This window comes from Procambarus clarkii, chromosome 2, assembly GCF_040958095.1.
Source record: "Procambarus clarkii isolate CNS0578487 chromosome 2, FALCON_Pclarkii_2.0, whole genome shotgun sequence".
NCBI classification, from domain to species: Eukaryota; Metazoa; Arthropoda; class Malacostraca; order Decapoda; family Cambaridae; genus Procambarus; species Procambarus clarkii.
The window spans coordinates 21,279,835-21,302,204 of NC_091151.1; the positions used below are offsets into that span (position 1 = coordinate 21,279,835).

The 22,370-nt window shown below is 44.9% G+C and overlaps 1 protein-coding gene across 1 annotated transcript in view; it reads right to left on the reverse strand.

The window, feature by feature from the left end:
• The window catches only part of LOC138365865 (beta-1,4-galactosyltransferase 4-like), a 50,137-nt gene extending 31,236 nt beyond the window's left edge, over window positions 1–18,901 (reverse strand). The window contains exons 1-2 of the mRNA XM_069326478.1: window positions 18,823–18,901; window positions 8,405–8,588 (exon numbers count right to left, since the gene is read on the reverse strand). Of these exons, the coding sequence (XP_069182579.1) occupies window positions 8,405–8,588; window positions 18,823–18,883 (245 nt within the window). The 5' untranslated portion in view covers window positions 18,884–18,901. The remainder of the gene's footprint in view (window positions 1–8,404; window positions 8,589–18,822) is intronic.
• Window positions 18,902–22,370: the final 3,469 nt, after the last annotated feature.

A 22,370-nucleotide genomic window follows, 5' to 3' on the forward strand; every position in this document is an offset into this window, starting at 1 on the left:
AGTGAGTATGGCCAATACGCAACCTCGCCAGAGCCGTTTACCATCGCCAGTTACGGTGGTAGGAGGACGGCTACGAGGAAACACAACATTTAAGAGTATGTAGTTTGTTACCAGTAACAGACGACCAACAAGCCTGCCAACGGGTAAGGATGGAGGAATGGATAACCGGATAAAAGTCGGAATATGGAATGCCTTTACGAGAGATGGGACTAGAGCGGACAGCTTCCTTGACGGCAGCATCCGCACGCTCATTTAAAGAGACACCAATATGGCTGGGAACCCAACTAAACTCAACCGACTTAAATTTACTGTGAACAAGAATCAGTCATTGTTGGATCTCGACAACTACTGGATGAAACGGATTAAAGAACCCGAGAGCCATGAGGGCACTACGAGAGTCAACAACAACTACAAAGGAAGGCTGATAACGAGAAAGCAGGAGACGAAGAGCATAGAGAATAGCATAAAGCTCCGCTGTGAAGATGCTAGTCTCCTGAGGTAAGCGACACATATAAGCGCGATCAGAAAAAACAAGCGTAGCCAACACCGTCTGCAGACTTAGACCCATCGGTGAAGACAGAAACGGAGTGGGAGTGAGAAGCAAAGTGCTCAAGGAAAAGGCGTTTTAAAACCGCAGGAGGGGTAAAAGCTTTAGTGATGCGGGTCAAGGATGTACAAAACTGCGGAAGGGGGGACTCTCCACGGGGGCAAAGAAGGAACAAGATGAGGAGAAACATTAGAAATACGAACGGAAAGAGAAGCCTGTAAGCGAGATAACCAGACAGAAAGAGGGAGGTGGTGAAGAGGAACAAGAACCGCAGGAGGGGTAAAAGTTTAAGCACGACAGAGGCGAGAGGAGGGATGTTGCAAGGACCGCGCAAGATAGCGAAGACAGTAGCGATCACGGCGTTCCTGGAGAAACAGGAAGCCAGTGTCAACATACAAGCCGAGGACGGGAGTCGAACGAAAGGCACCAGAACTGAGGCGCAACCCAGTATGGTGCAAAGCATCAAGACGGCGAAGAGTAGAAGGAGAAGCAGACGAGTAAGCAGGGTAACCATAATCGAGCTTAGACAGGACGAGAGAGGAATGTAAAGCAAGGAGAGTGCGCCTATCCGCTCCCCAAGAAGTATGGGACAATACCCGTAGGAGGGTAAGGGCCTTAGAGCATTCAACACGGAGGTAAGAGATATGGGGAGGCTAAGACAAACGAGTGTCATAATCACCCTGACAGCAAAGGGTGAGATCATCGACATAGAGAGCGGAGAAGACGCCTGAAGGAAGAGAGGAAAGAAGACCATTGAGGGCAACCAGAAAAAGAGTAGTGCTCAGAACACTACCCTGGGGCACACCTTCGTACTGCTGAAAAGAGGCAGAGAGAGCGGTACCAAGCTGCACCCGAAAGGAACGACGAGAGTAAGCTGTGGAGAAAGAGAGGGAGATGACTACGAAGGCCAAATGAAGGAAGCTGGGATAAAATATGAAAGTGCCAGGTGGTGGTGTAAGCCTTTTCCAGGTCAAAAAGGACGGCAACAACGGAGGTCTTCGCAGCAAAACCAGTACGAATATAGACCTCCAAGTTCACCAGGACATCTGTCATACTGCAGCACTTGCTAAAACCAAATTGAGAAGGGGAGAGGAGGTGATGGTGTTCCAGGAACCATATCAGACGAACGTTAACTATACGTTCAAAGAGTTTGCAGACAACTGGTAAGAGCAATAGGGCGAAAGTCCTTAGGGGATGTTCCCAGAGACCCTGGTTTGCGAACAGGGAGGACAACGGCATCGCGCCAGTCCTCAGGGACTGATGACGACTCCCAGATCCGATTATACAGACTCGGTAAATACTGAGACGTGCACGGAGGGAGATGGCGAAGCATCTCATAATGAATACCATCGGAGCCTGCCGTGTGGGAACCGACCTGTGAGATTTATATTTATTTAATTTATATGAATTTATATTTACGTTAATTTATATATTCGATAGCAATTTGTATAATGATAAGTGGACTGTATTTCTGCAATAATCTCATAATCTCACAAATCGATCCTCTACACATTAGGGGGGGTTTATATTAATTAAATTTATATATATGCAGCCAATCAAACTACAGTATTAACTACACATATTGAACATTGAAGAGGTTCCTTATCTTATAGTACAGCAGGCCTTAGTCCACCAGGTATAACCAGGATGTAGACACCACATTTTCCCTCTTTGAGGTAGCTTCCATCACCCTGGTAATTGATGCACAAAGCATGCTTCCTCGTCTTGACCTGTCAAAAGGGCGCTAGCTGTAAAGCCAGAATCCTATATGTGACAGGTATATCAGAGAAAACACTGTACATGGAACAATGAAGATCTGGCTTAATTACCTTTAGTATGAGGCGATCTCGTGCTCTAACCGGTTAACCCTACCCAATGACATTAATGGCCACTAATGCTAGATAAATGGGTTTCGGTAGAACACTTAACTTGAATTTGTTGACAGCGTGTGATAATGGTACACCTTTGGTTTCCATAACACTTCGTCCAAGTAAAATTAACAGGAGCCGAATTGCTCCCTGCACCTCTGGTCTCAGTATAAACAATGGCTGCCCCTCCCTCACCCTGACGCCTGGCTTACATTGTCCAGATGACAGAAAGTGATAGAAGGGCCACGTTTACTCTACTTTAATTCTGATAATTAAGTTAATTTATATGAGATGTTTTTATGATGGTAAAGTCCAAAGACTAATGTATTTAAGAATAATTCCCACCATAATAGGTGGTGAATATATAATAGTGTGTGGTGATGATATCCCGTTTTCTATAGATGGTAATTCCACTACAAGTTACATTTTCTATGGGTAACTTGTTTATACAATACAGCAGTTATCTGCCTGTATGATATATTAAATGCTGTCGGATTTTCCGACATGCCGCCGTAGATCCGCAGAGGGCCTGGGCAGAACGAAGTTGAGAGAGAGAAAGAAGGGATCGTTGTAGGGAAGTCGAAGATGAGTGCAGAAATCAAAAGGACGAGACTCAAGTACAGGTTTACGAAGAAGGAAAGATTGAGGAAGATGAAGACTAGGTCTACAGAAGAAAAGTGGGAATCCAGTTCGGTAGCGACCTGCAACGGGTCTGCAACAAGAGTACCATGTAGGTGAAGGACCGGTGAAACATCGGGAACGAACTTAACCGCTATCTTGCGGATACGCTTCCAGATCTGTGACAGAGGACTTTTGGACGTAATGGTGGAGATATAAGATGCCCAACATTCACGTTTAGTTGTACGGATGGCCTTATGGGCCACCACACTCGCCTTCCGAACGAAAAGAAAAGAATTGGCCATCTGGCGACGGCGGTGTCTCTTCCAGGCTGCACGCTTATAGCGGACAGCCCGAGCACAGTCTGCATTCCACCAGGGAACGCATTTCCGTGGACCCCGAAAGGAAGAGCGAGGAATAGAGCGGAGGGCAGCGTCGAAGACAGTGTCATGAAAAAGGAGAGAGCGAGGGAGTAGCAGAAGGGAGAGGTCAGAGAGAGTTGCACTGAGGGTAAAGAGGTTCCAGTCCGCTTTCGCAAACTGCCACCTAGGGAAGGAGAGGGGAGGGCGAAAAGAGAAAAAGGAAACAAGGATGGGGAAATGGTCACTGCCATGGAGGTCAACAAGAACCTGCCACGTGAAATCTAAGTAAAGAGAAGACGAGCAAAGAGAAAGATCAAGACAGGAAAGGGTGCGAGTCCGAGAGTCCAAATGCGTGGGCTCACCAGAATTCAGAAGAGACAGGGAAGAAGAGAGGATAAACGTCTTAACGATAGAGGATAAACGTTCTGGCGACCGCGGGTGTTCGCCAGAACATCACCCCAAAGGGAATGACGACAATTGAAATCACCCAGCAGGAGCACAGGCTCCGGTAAGAAGTCCAGTAAGTGTTTTAGATCAGGAAGAGAAAGCGGGACACTCGGGGGAAGATTAATGGAACAAACAGTGCACCATTTCCCCACAAAGATACGAACAGCAGAACAATGGAGAGGCGAAGGAAAAAGTAAGGAGACAAAGGGAACATCAGGGCGAATCAAGAGAGCAGAAGTTAGGAGCCCCAGCAACAGCTGGGAGGGGGGGAGAGAAAGGAATAGCCTCGAAAACGACCAGGACGAGCACCAAGCATCGGCTCCTTGAGACAGACACAAAGGATCGAAAACCGCGAAATCAGAAGTTGGAGTTCAAGGAAATTGGCATAATAACCCCGAACGTTCCATTGAAGAATAGACATCGACGAGAAGAGAAAGGACAACAACAGAGAACAAGGAAGAAACAAAGGTGAAAGAGTAACATAGCACGTTAAAGAAGATCAAAGTCGGGATCAGGTTCAGCAAAGTCAGGGTTAGGGGGCATGGGTAAACTGAGCAAAGACAGAGGGAAGGAAGCGGGAGAACAGACCAGAGGTGGACAGGCGGGGTCCGGAGGAGGAGGCAACCGAGAGGAGCAGACAAAGACACCAGCAGAAAGAGGGGGAGTAGAAAGAGGGGAGCGCACCTCAGCAAGGGCAGCAACCGAGAGGGAAGCGGGGGCCAAAGAAACCTCCATAGTAGGAACAGGGGGCGCAACCACCGAAATGGAAGGGGAAAGGGCGATAGAGTCAGAAGTAGGGGCCGAGGAAGAAAGCGAAGCCTGCTTACCCGCCGGGGAGGAGGAATGAGAGGAGCCAGGCTTAAGCTTCTGACTTAAAGAGACAGGTGTCCCAGCAACTACGTACTGGGCAACGGATTCCAGTGTCTCAACAGAAGCTGAACGAGAGCACACACGACGGCTGGTAGGAAAGCGATGGACATCAGCCCGCACTGACAGGCGGCGGGGAGAGCCAATAGATGGAGGAGAAGGATGGGAAGGAGGAGCGGAGGGAGACGAGGAAGAAGACACAGGAGACATGACAGACCGGGCAGAAAGAAGGGGAACCCCAGACAGAGAACCAGGAGGGGGACCCTTCGGGACAGAACTCAAAGGAACAGAGGAGGGGCAGTGGGCGTATCAGGGTCCAAGGCCCAGAAACGGTTGTGGGCCTGAGGAAGGTGGGAAGGACGAGGAGAGGAAGAGCGCAACACGCGAGCATAAGAGATATTAGCATAAGGCGGGAGCCAGCAAACCTGGCACCTCGCCTCAGGAAAAGATAAACGCTCCTGGTGCTTCAAGTTGAGGACGGCTGCCTCACGCTTGTAATGGATACAGGCACAGGAGAAGGTAGGGTGGGCCTCACTGCAGTTGATGCAGCGAGCCTGGGGAGAAGTGCACTCCGACTTAGAGTGACCTTCGCCCCCACACAAAGGACAGAGAGAGACAGTCCCAGAGCAGCAGAGGGCACCATGCCCAAACCTCCAGCACTTGTTACAAAGCCTAGGAAAAGAAATGTACACCTGGACAGAGCACCTAGCACCTTCAAGAATGACAGAGGATGGAAGGGTCCTACCATCAAAGGTGATCTTCACAACACGAAGGGGTTGACGGCGACGACCACGAGGAGGACGAGTAAACGAGTCTACCTGGAGGACAGAATGGCCTTGGGCATCAAGGATATGCCGAATATCATTGTGGCAGTCCTGCAGATTCCGAACAACGGTCGCAACATGGGGCGGGAGGAGAATAGTGCCAACACTGGCATTCAACCGAGCGTTTTTTGAGACCCGAACAGGGATCTCGCCAAGGCACGATAAGGCAGCCAAGCGGGACGCTGCATCCTGAGAAGGAGCAGCAGCAACGACACGTGTACCAAGACGAGTGGGGTTGAAGGTAATAGAGGCATCCACAGAATCAACAAGATGCCGATGGAGGGAGAAATCATCAGGAGGCGCAGAATCAAGAGGGAGGAGATCAAAGTATTTGGCCCATGAAGCGGGACCAAACAAGGCCTGATACGCATCAGTACAAGAAGGAATCGAGCGAGTGCGGCCGTGGCGCGGACGGCGTTGAAAACCCCCAGAGAGAGAGGGGTTAAAAGTCGCAGTAGTCACAACGAGAGACTTAGCCGCACCAGGGGACGAAGTGGTCACCACTGGGGGCTTGAGGCTCGACCCAACCACAGAGGAGGGAGGGGAGCTGGGGGAAGAAGTCAGGAGGGTCAAAGGAGGAGCAAGGTTGGGGCCCAACGCAGCAGGGACTACAGAGTCCGGTCTTCCAATACAGGCCGACTCGGGGGCTTGGTCACCTACCCCACGAGCCTGAGAGGGTACAACAGACACATTCAACGACATACAGATGAATGTGCCCCCATACCCACCATGGAGCCACAATTAGAGGCAGGACACCTAACAGGAAGCTATCGCTGATCATGCCGGGGGCCCCTAGGGGTGCATCGCGAGTATACGCCCCACAAATGCCACCTTAAGAACCGTAAGTCTGTCGAGATCGGGTTCAGCGACGAAAGGGGGATTGACAATAAAAGGTTCCCCTCAGTCGAAAATGTTGGGTAGTACAGTTCTACGGGTGCAAGAGTATGCCTCCTCAAGCACCCGGGCGTCAAAATAGAAGAAGTCCAAAGGAATAACCAAAACAAGCAAAAGGTCGGCAGGAAACGACAAGCAGATAGGAGAAGAGGGGGAGAAAAACGAAACATAAGGAAAAGGAAAAGCGATCCGGCACAATTAAAGAAGAGGGCAGCAGGAGCGCAAGGCCACAAAAGGACAGAGGGCTGCCTCACGGAGCATCACACTCCGGCAGCCGTCCACCAAGCCCCCTCACGGCGCCAACGGGCCAGATGGGGAGGGGGTGAAAATTATAAAACTTCGACGTTTCTGTCCATCCTGGACCATTTTCAAGTCGGAGAATGACTTTCGTCCTGTACAACCCGAAATGTCGTAGTTTCTTGATTTTCAGATTTGTGGGTTATGAACTCCTCAGCCACATTATTATAAAAATATATCGTATTATAAAATTATTTATTATAAAAGTATTATGAAAAGTTATACTGAACCATCGTGCTTAGTGATAACAAATCTTTATACATTTTCTCCATGTAATAATTTCTATCATACTCTGATAGATCTAGAGTTGCTATTGATTATTTTCCTATACTTTCTTCCTCAATTGATGAGGTCTCCAAGTTTCTCTTCTGTCGCCAGATCTCTACCTTTTATTCTACCACAGATCTTTCAATATTATTAGTTCTGTTTATTTTTATGTTACTTGATGAAATTTGCACTCTTGCTTACGTTTCAATTGTAATCCTTCCCTTGCAGCCCACACTAAACCTTCACTCTTATGGCATGTACTCTTATTTACTCTATTTATTTATGCTCTTATTTACGCACATTTTATTCGTATATAAATATTCTTTACCTGTTTTCTGGAACAAATCTTTTATCAATATCAAAATTACATTTAATATGTCCTTGAAGATAACACTACAACACATGAAAGACTGCCTCAACACTGGAGACTGTTGTAAAATGTTAATAAACATTTTCCTTTGTAATTACACTGCTCTACGAAAGTCTAATTAGCTTTTGTTTATAGTATGTGTCTCAAATCTAGTACTGCTCCTTTTTCACCAAAACGCTTCATTTATTCAACTTACACAAAAACTGTCTTCCTAATTATTTGAACAGACATGCCAGGGTTGAGTCTTAAGCCTACAAAACATAGTTACATTACTTCTGTAGATATTTCTATGGCATCAGTTCTTAGGAACTTGCTATTTTAGTCCTCCTTTACACATATGATCTCATAATACTCACACTTCCGTCTCTATTAGCGGTAACCTTGAAACACTCACTCAAAGTACTCAGCACTCTACTTGTTTCCGTTCGAAAACTTTGCCGTTGTGGTGGCAACAACAAAACTTTGCCGTTGTGGTGGCAACAACAAAACTTTGCCGTTGTGGTGGCAACGACAAAACTTTGCCGTTGTGGTGGCAACAACAAAACTTTGACGTTGTGGTGGCAACGACAAAACTTTGCCGTTGTGGTGGCAACAACAAAACTTTGCCGTTGTGGTGGCAACAACAAAACTTTGCCGTTGTGGTGGCAACAACAAAACTTTGCCGTTGTGGTGGCAACGACAAAACTTTGCCGTTGTGGTGGCAACAACAAAACTTTGCCGTTGTGGTGGCAACGACAAAACTTTGCCGTTGTGGTGGCAACGACAAAACTTTGCCGTTGTGGTGGCAACGACAAAACTTTGAAATGAGAACTAAATATTATCACCATCAGTTTTGACTTCAAATTATTTAACAGTCGTCTGTGGAGTCTTATTCTTCCCTTCCAAAAGTTATACATTATTGAGTTAATAATGTTTCCTTTGATATTACCAGATAAATACACAAATATGACTATTAGCACATGTCTAACATTTGATGCGAACAGTCAACATTTGACTATTAGCGCAAGAAGACACGAGCATCAAATGCTGGTGTCTTTTCTCACCTATAATTGAATGTTGAGAGAGCAACAGCCAGGTGTCTTGGCTGAGGTGAACAGTGATAGAGGTGGAAGTCATTTTCAGGCAGCAGATCAATGTCGTGAAAGGCGTAGCAGTCCCACGGACCCTCCTTGCGGGCCTCCTTGAAGCCCACGTTCAGTAAACTGGCGCGATTGAAGGGTGCCGCCCCTGTTAGAGCAGAGATGTGATACATAAATATATTGTCAACGTAATACGGGAACATTACCATTACTTGTAACATGTTGGTTTGTCTGTGTAGAACGAATACATTGACAGGAAAATGAGAGTAGTAGTTAGGGAAATAAAATCAATAAACTAACAGACTTTAGAAAATATGAAAACAAAATTATGTGAATATGAATATAAAATAGCACGTAAACTAATGACTCCTGCACTTGTTTATTAAATTCCGGAACTCTGGTCGATTCTAATGATTTCAAACATATGTATGACAACCTGGATAAATAGCAACTGGCGAGTCAACAGCAGTGGCACACATCATGCCCTTAACTCAAGACTGGAACTTTAGGCCAGAAGTTACCAGGCTTACAGAGCAGGATAAAACATCTAATAGCATGCTAAGACATAGAACGTCTACTCTCCAGCAGGATACCCGGAGAGTAGACGATAAATGAGGAGCTAGAACCATGGCAAAGGACTGCCAGCTAATAATCAGGAAGGCAGCGGTTAATATGACAGACCATTTCCCTGTTTTACAGGATGAGAACTTGAACGAAAACTATGAGAACATTAGTGGGAACGTGTAAGCAGGACAGCTGCTCATTACTACAACAAAACAAAAGGAACAGAGAGGAATTTGATTGTTCTGGGATTTAAAAGTAGAAATATGGGAAGGATTTAGTCTAGGAATACAAGAAAAAGAGTTAGTGTATGTCTTCCAGGGACCATGGAGTCTAGTCAGTGGATGGATTGATCAACATATTGTCAGGCAGCAACATCAGGCCTATCACCCGCCTCTCAGAACCTGGATACGATACTTACCGTGGTAGAAGCTAGAAGCTGTTGGGTAAAAGAAGCTACTTGTAATAAAGTAGTACCAGATATAATTAGGTATTATGGAGTGGTCCCAGTCATGTGGCCGGAGTCGACAGTCAGGTGTGAGTGATGTAGTGAACGCCTTGTATAAACCGAGAGTGGTCCAACTTGCTCACTCTTTCAGCCACAAATGATAAAGCTCAGATGTTTGAGAGCCACAGACATCAACAAAATTTACACTTACGTTTTTATTGTTATATACATTTTTTTTTTACAAAAATTATATATAAATTTAAAAATCTGCACATTGAATGCCATAATATATATTCATGCAGGCAGTTTTTAAACTTAATTTGTTAGTTTCAGCAATCAGAGAGACAAATATTTAACAAAAAAGTAGAGCAAAAAATTGAAATATTTTAAGATTAATTTTGTAAGTAAGAAATTTAATTATTAAAATTAAATTTTTTTTGACAAAAATACAGTGCTACACATATCAAGCAATTTAAAACGCTATTTACTGCTAGTATTGGTCTTTTATGTCTTCATCTTGCATATAAGTCGTTCCCAATATGGCTGATATATTGTCAGAGCGAATTAGCTTCGTCAGGTGTTGGTTTGTAAGGACAGCACGATGCTTCCCCTTCACAAACCTCATTACAGAACAAACTCTTCCTCCGACTATGGCTGAAAATTTGAGTTTTCCTCTTCCTATTTTCGTATCTTACAATTTGTAAGATATTTTCCTTCACAAAGTTTTCAAATACACTAAAAACTAGATTTAATATGAAGTGTACAAGCTAGGCCCGCACTTATACTATTCTCCCTTCCCTAAGTATCCCAGCTGTTTATATAGCCATACGTTTCTTGCTCTGGATTCAGGACGACATTTCTAGAATATTTGAATTCACTAGAATTGCTCACGAACGGCATATTAATTAAAGGTCAAATGGTCGCATGTGGCTCCCGAGCCGTGGTTTGGCCACCTCTGAAATAAACTAACGTCACGAAAAGTATTGTATGAATAATACAATATCATTCATGCACATCTGGGGCTCGTTGCTTGATAAGAACCAGGGAACATGCAGACAGAGAACAATGGGTTCCTCCAAGAAGTCAAAGAAAAAATACAGTACAACAGGCAACATGTCAACCAGAGGCCGCCCTTCTACCACACTGTAGAAGGAAAGACATGCAGACAGGATTTCAGTAGAGACACAAGGAACTACAGGACTCAGGGTAACAGTCGACTGGAAGGGCGTGGAAATTGGTGGAATGGACATTTCTGCCACAATTAAAACAACAGCACAAGAAGAGACCAGTCTTGTAACAGGAATGGAGGCGACAGACCTCCGAACCTCAACTGTACACAAACCCAGAGGTGACGCTCCAACCTGCGGCAAACCTAAAAGTGTACCTCCAGCCTGCGGCAAACCTAGAGGTGACCAACCTGCGGCAAACCCAGAGGTGACGCTCCAACCTGCGGCAAACCCAGAGGTGACCCTCCAACCTGCGGCAAACCCAGAGGTGACCAACCTGCGGCAAACCCAGAGGTGACGCTCCAACCTGCGGCAAACCCAGAGGTGACGCTCCAACCTGCGGCAAACCCGGAGGTGACGCTCCAACCTGCGGCAAACCCAGAGGTGACCCTTCAGCCTGCGGCAAACCCAGAGGTGACGCTCCAACCTGCGGCAAATCCAGAGGTGACGCTCCAACCTGCGGCAAACCCAGAGGTGACGCTCCAACCTGCGGCAAACCCAGAGGTGACGCTCCAACCTGCGGCAAACCCAGAGGTGACGCTCCAACCTGCGGCAAACCCAGAGGTGACGCTCCAGCCTGCGGCAAACGGAAGCAACAGTCTTATTATCCTCCAGCACAACAAGTATGTGGACGGTCCAGTTCCAGTTGAAAACAGGAAAAGAGGAGGAATATTCTCAGCGGCATCAAGAGATAGCTTCATGATCCACAATACTATGTTTCCTCCTCAATATTTCTTAGCGAGAGTTCATAAAAACTATCATCCCTCGAGAGGGTCTTGGTAGGACGGCCGGATCTGAATGGTTGGAGGGCTCCAACGAGGCCGGTAGATATAACCCTCACAGCGATCCTCTCTCCACTACTGAAACTATTGCTTGAGAGACTGTACGACCCTACATATTTTCTTCGTAAAATTGCTGACTTTAACCAACCATATCAGGAAGGAGCCAACCTTTTCTCTCTAGATGTCTCGGCCTTGTACCCAAGCACCCCTCAAGTGGCAGCAACCCGTTAAGTAACAGCTTTCTTTGAGAAACACAAAAGGAGAAATTGCAGACGACCTACCAGGCGCCGGAGTAAGACGTTTCCCCTGGGAGGGTGCTAGTGGGACGGTGCTTGCGTCATGTCTTAGACTGTAACCTAAAGGACACGCTCCTGTGTTCTGACAATAGCTTACCGACAGATTAAAGGAACAGCGATTGGAGTGTGTGTGAGGTAGAGGTCAATATTTTTCACACATGGGCTAGTGGTTTCCGCCCAGATTTGGGTTTTACAGTCATATCTATCCCCCAAGGAGCTACCCTTCCTCGACACTTGTGTATAACTTGAACGAGAAAGAGACTCCAAACTAAAATGGTTTAAAAAGATTCTAACCTGCATTCTTATCTCTTGCATACTTCCTGTCATCCAGCATCCTTAAAGACATCTCTCGCCTATTCGTTTGTTATCCGAATAAAATGGATAACGAGTGTTGACAGCGAACTCCAGAAGGATTTTTATATAATTTGGTCGTGTTTCCCGAACAGAGAGGATTCTACCGGAAGAGGCACACAAACTTTCTACACTACAGAAGCGCGACCTTCTGAGGACCGGACGACAGCAGATTCCCCTCTCCAGGATGGTGCTCCCTTCAACGTGTATTCCTACAGCATCAAGAATCTTCAGGGAGGAGATAACCAAACTTTGGCAATGGATGGAGGGCCCCCTTTAAGGAGCACACAGCTTGGCAACATTTCCCTTCGGATCCCCCTCTGATATCCTGGAAAATGGGAGCCTCTTTACAGGATATAAGGGTAAGGCCCGTTTCCCTGCTCACCCACAGTTGAAAGGGGGAGAACATGAATAGGAGCCAAATCTATTATAACCTAACCTAACCTGGGATCTCTTTGGTTTTGACTAACACATGTGATTTCTGGAGCTTCTAACAATTAGAAGCTACAGAAATTACATGCATTACAGTCAACCTCGTTATTCAAGCTCGTTCTGACAGTTCCTGCGACGGCACAGGAACCAACTGTATTGGCGTTTGTCTTTCCATTGGAGGATTTCGGTGCCGTGGAGAGGAGAGACCTGCTGCATGGGTAACAGCTTCTCCACCGTATCAACCTACCCTGGATTTGCGCCTTGGAGAGGCTACTCCAGACCGACAACCAGAGCGCAACTCCATAGTCTCCTGAGACTGATAGATGCCTACTTACTTACTTAACAATTAGGAGTGACTTCGACGTCGACCAAGCTCACGAGGCTCGTGACATCACCCTAACAAGAGAAATTCAGAATAAAAACATTTGCATATTAGACAAAATCCATTGAAAGATTTCAGATTCTTGAAGCCTTCAAATAAAAGTAGAACAACACACCATAAATACTCCAATAGCGGAACAATTAACTCTACCCACCATAAGAGTGAGAGCGAGACCGGAACGTGAAGATGCCAACGATGACGTCACGGCTCAAAACGCCATGCCCACTACACGTGACTAATATTATTATGTATAGGTTATTTCCTGATGCCTCTTACCTTTACACCTTACTCGTCACCTAATTGTATACATCTGACCTCCCAGCAGTATAAATTCGACATGTTCTCTCCTGTCTTACGACACCTACACGGTTCAAGACTTACTCATGGAGGCCACGTCACCAAACTCTAACGACAGCACTGCTCAGCCAAAGTCGCAGGCAAAGAAAAAACGGAAAACCTAGAGGTCTACACTAACCCCACCAGCTCCATAACTGGTATAGCCAGCCCTCCAGGCTGAAAACCATCATGAAGACCCCCATCCATCGTCAGATCTCTAGTATCAGCCACTGATACAGATAATGGCTACAAAGAGCATCCACTTACGGGCTCACCATAGCCCGTGCTACTGGAACTTATTGTTCTGAGTAGCGAATCTTAAACAACAACAACTCCTGTCTCTCTCTCACAGCCCCGCTCCTGTGCCAGTTAAGTCCACTACGAGCTCACCATAGCCGTGCTGCTTGGAACTTTTGTTACGAGTAGCTGAATTTAAAACTCCTGTCTCTGACCTCGAATAACTGGAGAAACCAAAGCAATACTCCACAAGGCAACAACAACCGAACAGATCAGGGGAGCAAAATGAGTACACCTGCTATTGCCTCCAAGACATCCCAAGCACAAATGACGACCACCTTGATAATCTAATGCCCCAGTACCTGAATGTAGCAAAGACACCACGACCCAACCCAGATTCTCCTCACCTACCCAGAAAAAAGAAAAGGGGCCAAAGATATATCAAGTGTCTACTGTTCCAATGATTATTGCCTCCCTGACAGAGACCTTCAGCAAGATGCTTGACAAAGTATTCCAAGCACTGGAACAGACCAACCCTCACTTAAAGAAGGAAATGTTAACAGAGGACCAAAAACAATCTATTGAACTTGTTTTTTCCACACGTTTACAAGCCCTACCTGTAATGCTCGATGAAGTCGAAGAAGGTGACGAAGTTGAATGGTTTCAGCGCCCAGTGGCAGTCTCCACTCTAACCAAGACGACACAAGCAGTCGGGAAAATCAGCACATAATAAACTACAAACGAGTCAATGGTTTTGAGTCCTTGGTGGACTCTACTATAACATAATAATGGCCAATAACAACACTCATGAATATACATTGGAATATCAAAGGATTCAAAAACAAAACACAAACACTCAGAGCAGTGCTTCTCAAGGACAACATTGATATTGTTTTACTTCAAGAAACATTTACAAGGACTGAAAGAAGTATCAATATCACATGATATCAAGGTTTCCACTCTCCAATTGCACAAGGTGGTACCAGAGGCACTTCAATACTAGTAAGAAATCATATCAATGCCACAGCAATCACAGACCTGCCTAACTGTGGTGAGGACGTCGAAATTATTCGAGTTAATCTCACTATGAGGAATTCAATCCTATACATCTTCAATGTATACAGGAGCCAATGAGAACACGATATGGATCTCTCTGCAATCTCTGAAATAAGTCACCAAACCAACTATCATATCGGGTGACTTAAATGCTCATAATAAATTACTTGATTCACCAAGAACCGAAGCCAACAAAAGACATATTGGAAACCTTTAGGATGAACAGGCCAAAGCTGCAGAAAGAATGGCTCTTAATTGAATTGAATGGAAAGCCAAACCACTGCACCAAAATGATTTTACTGACAGAAAACCCACAGAATGCCTTACCTCCCACCTGGATCAAATCTATGACAAACCAGGAATCCTTATTTTTCTGGACTTTGAAAAAGCCTTAGAGCTAGCCAATGCTCCAGCTACACTGTGCTGCCTTGTGGATAAGAAAATCAAGGGACACGCTCTTGCATTTGCCAAAGTATAATCAATAGAGAAGCTAAAGTCAAATTCCAAGGAAAAACATCCTCCTCAAAGAGGCTGGAAAATGGGACTCTGCAGGGAGGAATACTAAGCCCCTTCCTCTTCAACTGTCTCATGGAACAATACATGAAGCTCAAGTTACCAAAAGCCAAACTGCTTAACTATGCAGACGACTTTGTGGTCATCATCACTGGCAAAGGCGCTATGAATCGTGCACAAAAATGCCTAGATATCATCAGCAGGGAAGTGGAACGCATAGCAGTTCCTTAGGTTATGCTCAGAACGCATAAACAACATAAATGCAAAGCAATGGCCATTTTTTTCACGGATATTCCTACGCGGGCCCTAAGCCCTTGGCTCGCCCACTAAGTGTTGCTTGTTTCTGTTTTACTTGGGCGGAGTATGAGTAGTTATGATTCGTATGGTCGCTTCAGTAAGATTTTGCCATATGCGTTTAACAACTTCCTCTGCTCTGTTGAATCTAAGTTGAAATCTTAATGGGTTTGTAACTGTGCACTGTGTTAGATGATGTTCCAGTGGTCTGTCGGGCATTTCTCCACAGTGCCAATGGCCGTTAAAATGAGAACTCAAGGCATCAGAGCTGCAATTCAAGGAAAATATCCTTGAATTTAATATCTTCTGCAACGTTACAAAACCAGAAACTCTGCTTAGCATTCCCTGACAAGTTTTAGAGATGGTGCATCTCTACCAGTACTCAAAATGTACTACGTTCAAGCAGTTAGGTCATTCATTGACTATGCTGCTCCTGCTCTTACATCCCTTAGTGATAACCAATGGGAGAAACTGGAGTGTCTCAAAACGATGCCTTCAAAACAATATTGCGAGCACCTATTCTCTCATGGCGAGAGAATCAAAGAATGGAAACCATCTTGCCAGCCTTAGAAAGCAAAATTAAACAAAAAATAGCCACCAAAACAGTAAAACGTGGTGGAACCACCGCCAGACTGCCAATCAAAGAATGCGTAAACAAATTACTGCATAGAAACCTTCAATATAGAACAAGTACTTGGACGGAAAATCTGGTCAAGATTGAAGCGAAAGATTGAGAAAGTGGACTTGAAACTGACTATTAGAGAAAAAGGAGAAGATCGCCTATATCAACATTTTCGGCAAACTCCTCCATGGGAAGAACCGAGTTTAAAGGTAACCACTGAAGGATTACCAGTTAGAAAATCAGCTTGTGACTCGCAGAGGCTCAAAAGCAGTCATAGTACAACAAATGGAAACCATCTCATGACCGACAACCACTCTCATCGTCACACATGGATCAGTTGATAAAAGAAAAAGATTCTGCTGGGGCAGCAGGTTACACTAAGAACCATGAAACTTACTGGAGCATGAACAGTAGGTACTCAACATTGCAAACAGAATTATATTCCCTGACAGAGGCTATAAATTAAGAAATTAAGAATAATTTACAGGATGCCATCATTCATACCATCTCTAAATTTTCGTTTCAGGCATTGTTATTCATCCAGCACAGAGATAATATACAACTTATCACATAAATCCTACATCTAGGAAAAGAAGCACACTGTCTTTTTACAGCCAGCTTGGGGCCAGTAACAGGGTTCTTTCTGTTAACGTTTCTCATAACTTCTCCTTGATCCTACCCAAAGTCGATAGTAAGTTTTCAAGAATTGGTGGTAGCAAGTAACAGTGCAAGGAATAAATGGGGAATAAACAACACACAATTACACCTTCACCAATACATTATCACCTTCACCAATATATATCTCTAATTATAACTACACATTTACACTGTCGCTTTCACTCAGGACACTCAGTAGATCCGTAGTGTTCATCAAGCCCTGGTGAGTCCACTATCTTCACATATACATTGTCTACACTCAATGGCAATCACTGGCGAATACACCTTCGACATGGGCCAGTCTACGCATCGTATCATCACAATGCCCTAGTACCCCACATCTGCTCTCAAGAAATTCACTGGCAAAGGGCTTCAGCCACAAGCTGACAGGGGTCTTAAATAATCATGTTCAGGGTTAGCTAACACCCTGGCAGAAGTCTCTAGCAATACACTCTTAGCACTTCTCAACAGATGCACTACCGTCATCTCATAACTCTTCTTGGCCAATTCCCAGGTACGTCTGTCCATACAACACTACATAAATCCAGCAACTAACACACTGCTACTACCGACGGCGGTCACTTTGTCCTCTCACAGGACCAAGTCAAGAGTTCTGGACTGCCCAAGGTGAACTGTCCTCATCGCAATCGCCTCCTTACGTCACCACTGTGAACATAAAACGTCATTAATTAGACAGTCAGTATATTGGGTGGTTAAAGAAAGGGTATGTATCTTGAGGTTATCTTGAGATGATTTCGGGGCTTTAGTGTCCCCGCGGCCCGGTCCTCGACCAGGCCTCCACCCCCAGGAAGCAGCCCGTGACAGCTGACTCCCAGGTATTGAATAGCTCCCAGGGGAATAACTCCCATGGGAATTGAAATTGTAATTGCTTTCACAACCTAGATGGCATTGATATCGGTACGCAACCCACCAGAGGTCATCATCATCGACCTCACCATCTAACTGAGGTATGAAACAGGAGTCTTTCACCGGCTCCACACCACCACCAACAGATGACGTTGACTACATCGCACCTAATACCTGGGAGTTGGAGTGCAGGTCCATAAATGCCATTGAAAATACCACTCCCCACTCCAACAACGGTGTCGATACCGAAACAGCTGTCAATCACCCTAAATTGGATACCAAGTCACATTGGCATAGTTGGTAATGAAAAGGCAGACTCACTAGCAAAAACTGCCACTGCTCTACCTGTTGTACAGGTAAAAATACCTCCACGTTTCTCACAGATTAAGGAGAAAATCAAGAAGAAAATACTCCCAACTATCAAAAGTCGCCACAGAGCCAAATTAGCGGAAGGAAGATCCACTGCGATGTGTAATGAACAAGCCACTGGGTTCTCCTCTTTCATGCCTGGCAAAAAAATATCCAAAGACATTGCAGTAGCCTTACACAGACTCAGACTTGGTTACAAGTGCTGCTGGGAGGTAATAAACCCAATAGTTAGAGAGTGTCTTATCTTTGCAACAGAAGCAGAGGCACCACTATTACATTACTTACTGGACTGTGAAGCATCTGAAGCCCTGCGCATCAAACTCAACATTCAACCAACAAGAGCAGCTGCATTAAATGCAAAATCCACATCGACTACAATATGTAAAAAAAATAGTTGAAGAATGTGACACACTAGTGAACATTGTGCATCTACATCCGCCACCAAGATAATGTTAATAAAGCAAACCTTCATTGAAAACTTTGACCCAAATATCACAGTAACAAGGTTATCGTGAATGTAAATCTATATAAACAAAAATGGAAATGTTCATTGTTCAAATAATTTAGATTTTTTTAGTTAACCTCAAACACATATGACATTTGGAGAGATCCTCTTCCAATTAAACTAAGAGGCAAGAGCACTAGTCAGAGGTTATCTTGATCTTGAGGTTATCTTGAGATGATTTCGGGGCTTTTTAGTGTCCCCGCGGCCCGGTCCTCGACCAGGCTTCCACCCCCGGGAAGCAGCTCGTGACAGCTGACTAACACCCAGGTACCTATTTTACTGCTAGGTAAACGGGGCATAGGGTGAAAGAAACTCTGCCCATTGTTTATCGCCGGCGCCCGGGATCGAACCCGGGACCACAGGATCACAAGCCAGTGTGCTGTCCGCTCGGCCGACCGGCTCCCTCCGGGATAGAAGCCCTCAACAAGGAAATATTAGCATCACTAACCTTCCTGCTCGACAAAGTAGATGGAGTAGTTGAGCTGCTGGCGCTGAAGGAACGGGTGCATGTGATTTAGGAAGGCCCCAATCTGGTAAAAAAAAAAATCAGTCAGGGTTGATGAATATGTATTATTAAGTTCTTATTGGTATCATATAGTTGTCATTCGGATTAAAACTTTCAAACCCATTAATTGAGGTGCACAGGTTGTTATATAAACATCAGTATATTATTACTAGGATTGTGCACATGTGGTTGCATACTCTCGTTATAAGTCTTGTTAGACTTATAATTTTCATAAGTGTTATAAGTCTTCATTCATGTCAAATAGATGTTAGTGGACTCCGCATGTGTTCCGACCATGTAATATAGTGTCATCGCGGCTGCAACAGACATTGTCTGTACACGTGTTGACAAGGTTACTATACGCCTACACTGGTGTGACGCAGATAATACACATTGTCTGTACACGTGTTGACAAGGTTACTATACGCCTTCACTGGTGTGACGCAGATAATACACAGCGGACTCGTCAACATGCAGGTACTTGGGTTTAATGGTCCAGATATAGTGGACTCTCCGCTGTTATATAAATAATTATATATCATTCCTGGTGTTATGTCGGCATTATTATTACCACTAATGTGTTATTCGGGGAGCATTATATCATCCCTGGTGTTACACAGGCAGCATTATATCATCCCTGGCGTTACACAGGCAGCATTATAATATTCCTGGTGTTATGCAGGCATTATTATGACTACACATGTGTTATATGGGGAGCCTAATGCTATCCCTGGTGTTATAATGGGAGCATTATACCATCCCTGGTGTTATACAGGGAGCATTATACCATCCCTTGTGTTATATGGCGAGCTTTCTACCGTCTTTGGTGTTATACAGACATTATTATGACCATGATATATGAGGAGCATTATACCATCCTTTTTTGTTATACGGGGAGCATTATACCATCCCTGGTGTTATGAAGACATTATTATGACTACACATGTGTTATATGGGGAGCCTAATGCTATCCCTGGTATGATAATGGGAGCATTATACGATCCCTGGATGTCATGCAGAGAGCATTATACTATCCCTGGTGTTATACAGGGATACTTGGTGTAATGAAGGCATTATTATGACCACACCTGTGTTATACGGGTAACATTGTACCATCCATCATGTTATACAGGGAGCATTATACTACCCCTGGTGTTATTCAGGGAGTGTTATATCATCCCTGGTGTTATGCAGGCATTATTATAACCACACGTGTTATATGGGGAGCATTATTCCATCTCTGGTGTTATAATAGGAGCATTATACTATCTTTGGTGTAATGCTGTCATTATTATGAACACACATGTGGTCATAATAATGCTGGGTCTAGAGGTTCTGCAGGGTCCTCAGAGAGGCTACCAGCCTGCTTCAGGTGTAGTACAGAGGTAGCCCTTCAGGTCCTCGTTCTCGTGTACGACCTCGTGCCTCTGGCGCCTTACAGCCAGCGGCTCCGAATAGATGGGACTCGACCGCCTGGGAAGGCAGCTCATCTAAGGAAAGGACAACCCTGATCTCAAACATCCGCTGCCTTGGGGCCATACCCAGTTTTGGGACGGGATTCAGGAGTCAACCAAAAAACTGGAGCTAGTGACCCTAAGGCAGATGTTGGCTTCAATCTTGTTCTGGCCGCTCCTGTGACGGTGCTTGACGCAAGCACATTGTCATTTGCCTTTCCACTGGACAATTGTAGCAACGTGGAGAGGGTGGAGCTGCTGCATGGGATAACACCTTCTCCATATCAACCTCCATACAACAGTACACACAGTAACACCAGTACACACAGTAACACCAGTACACACAGTAACACCAGTACAAACAGTAACACCAGTACAAACAGTAACACCAGTACACACAGTAACACCAGTACACACAGTAACACCAATACAAACAGTAACACCAGTACAAACAGTAACACCAGTACAAACAGTAACACCAGTACACACAGTAACACAAGTACACACAGTAACACCAGTACAAACAGTAACACCAGTACAAACACTAACACCAGTACAAAGAGTAACACCAGTACACACAGTAACACCAGTACAAACAGTAACACCAATACACACAGTAACACCAGTACAAACAGTAACACCACTACACACAGTAACACCAGTACACACAGTAATACCACTACACACAGTAACACAGTAACACCAGTACAAACAGTAACACCAGCACACACAGTAACACCACTACACACAGTAACACCACTACACACAGTAACACAGTAACACCAGTACAAACAGTAACACCAGCACACACAGTAACACCACTACACACAGTAACACCACTACACACAGTAACACAGTAACACCAGTACAAACAGTAACACCTGCACACACAGTAACACCAGTACAAACAGTAACACCACTACACACAGTAACACCACTACACACAGTAACACAGTAACACCAGTACAAACAGTAACACCACTACACACAGTAACACCACTACACACAGTAACACAGTAACACCAGTACAAACAGTAACACCAGCACACACAGTAACACCAGTACATACAGTAACACCAGTACACACAGTAACACCAGTACACACAGTAACACCAGTACACACAGTAACACCAGTAATACAGTAACACCAGTACACACAGTAACACCAGTACACACAGTAACATCAGTACACACAGTAACACCAGTACACACAGTAAATACAATACACAGTAACACCAGTGCACACAGTAACACCAGTGCACACAGTAACACCAGTGCACACAGTAACACCAGTGCACACAGTAACACCAGTACACACAGTAACACCAGTACACACAGTAATACAGTAACACCAGTACACACAGTAACACCAGTACACACAGTAACACCAGTACACACAGTAACACCAGTACACAGTAACACCAGTACACAGTAACACCAGTACACACAGTAACACCAGTATACACAGTAACACCAGTACACAGTAACACCAGTGCACACAGTAACACCAGTACACAGTAACACCAGTACACACAGTAACTACAATACACAGTAACACCAGTACACAGTAACACCAGTGCACACAGTAACACTAGTACACAGTAACACCAGTGCACACAGTAACACTAGTACACACAGTAACACCAGTGCACACAGTAACACCAGTATACACAGTAACACCAGTATACACTTTTACACCAGTGCACACAGTAACACCAGTACACAGTAAAACCAGTACACACAGTAACACCAGTACACACAGTAACACCAGTACACTCAGTAACGCCAGTACACAGTAACACCAGTACACAGTAACACCAGTACACACAGTAACACCAGTACACAGTAACACCAGTACGCACAGTAACACCAGTACGCACAGTAACACCAGTACACTAGGGAATGGAATGCACTTGGAAGTGATGTGGTGGAGGCTGACTCCATACACAGTTTCAAATATAGATATGATAGAGCCCAGTAGGCTCAGGAATCTGTACACCAGTTGATTGACAGTTGAGAGGCGGGACCAAAGAGCCA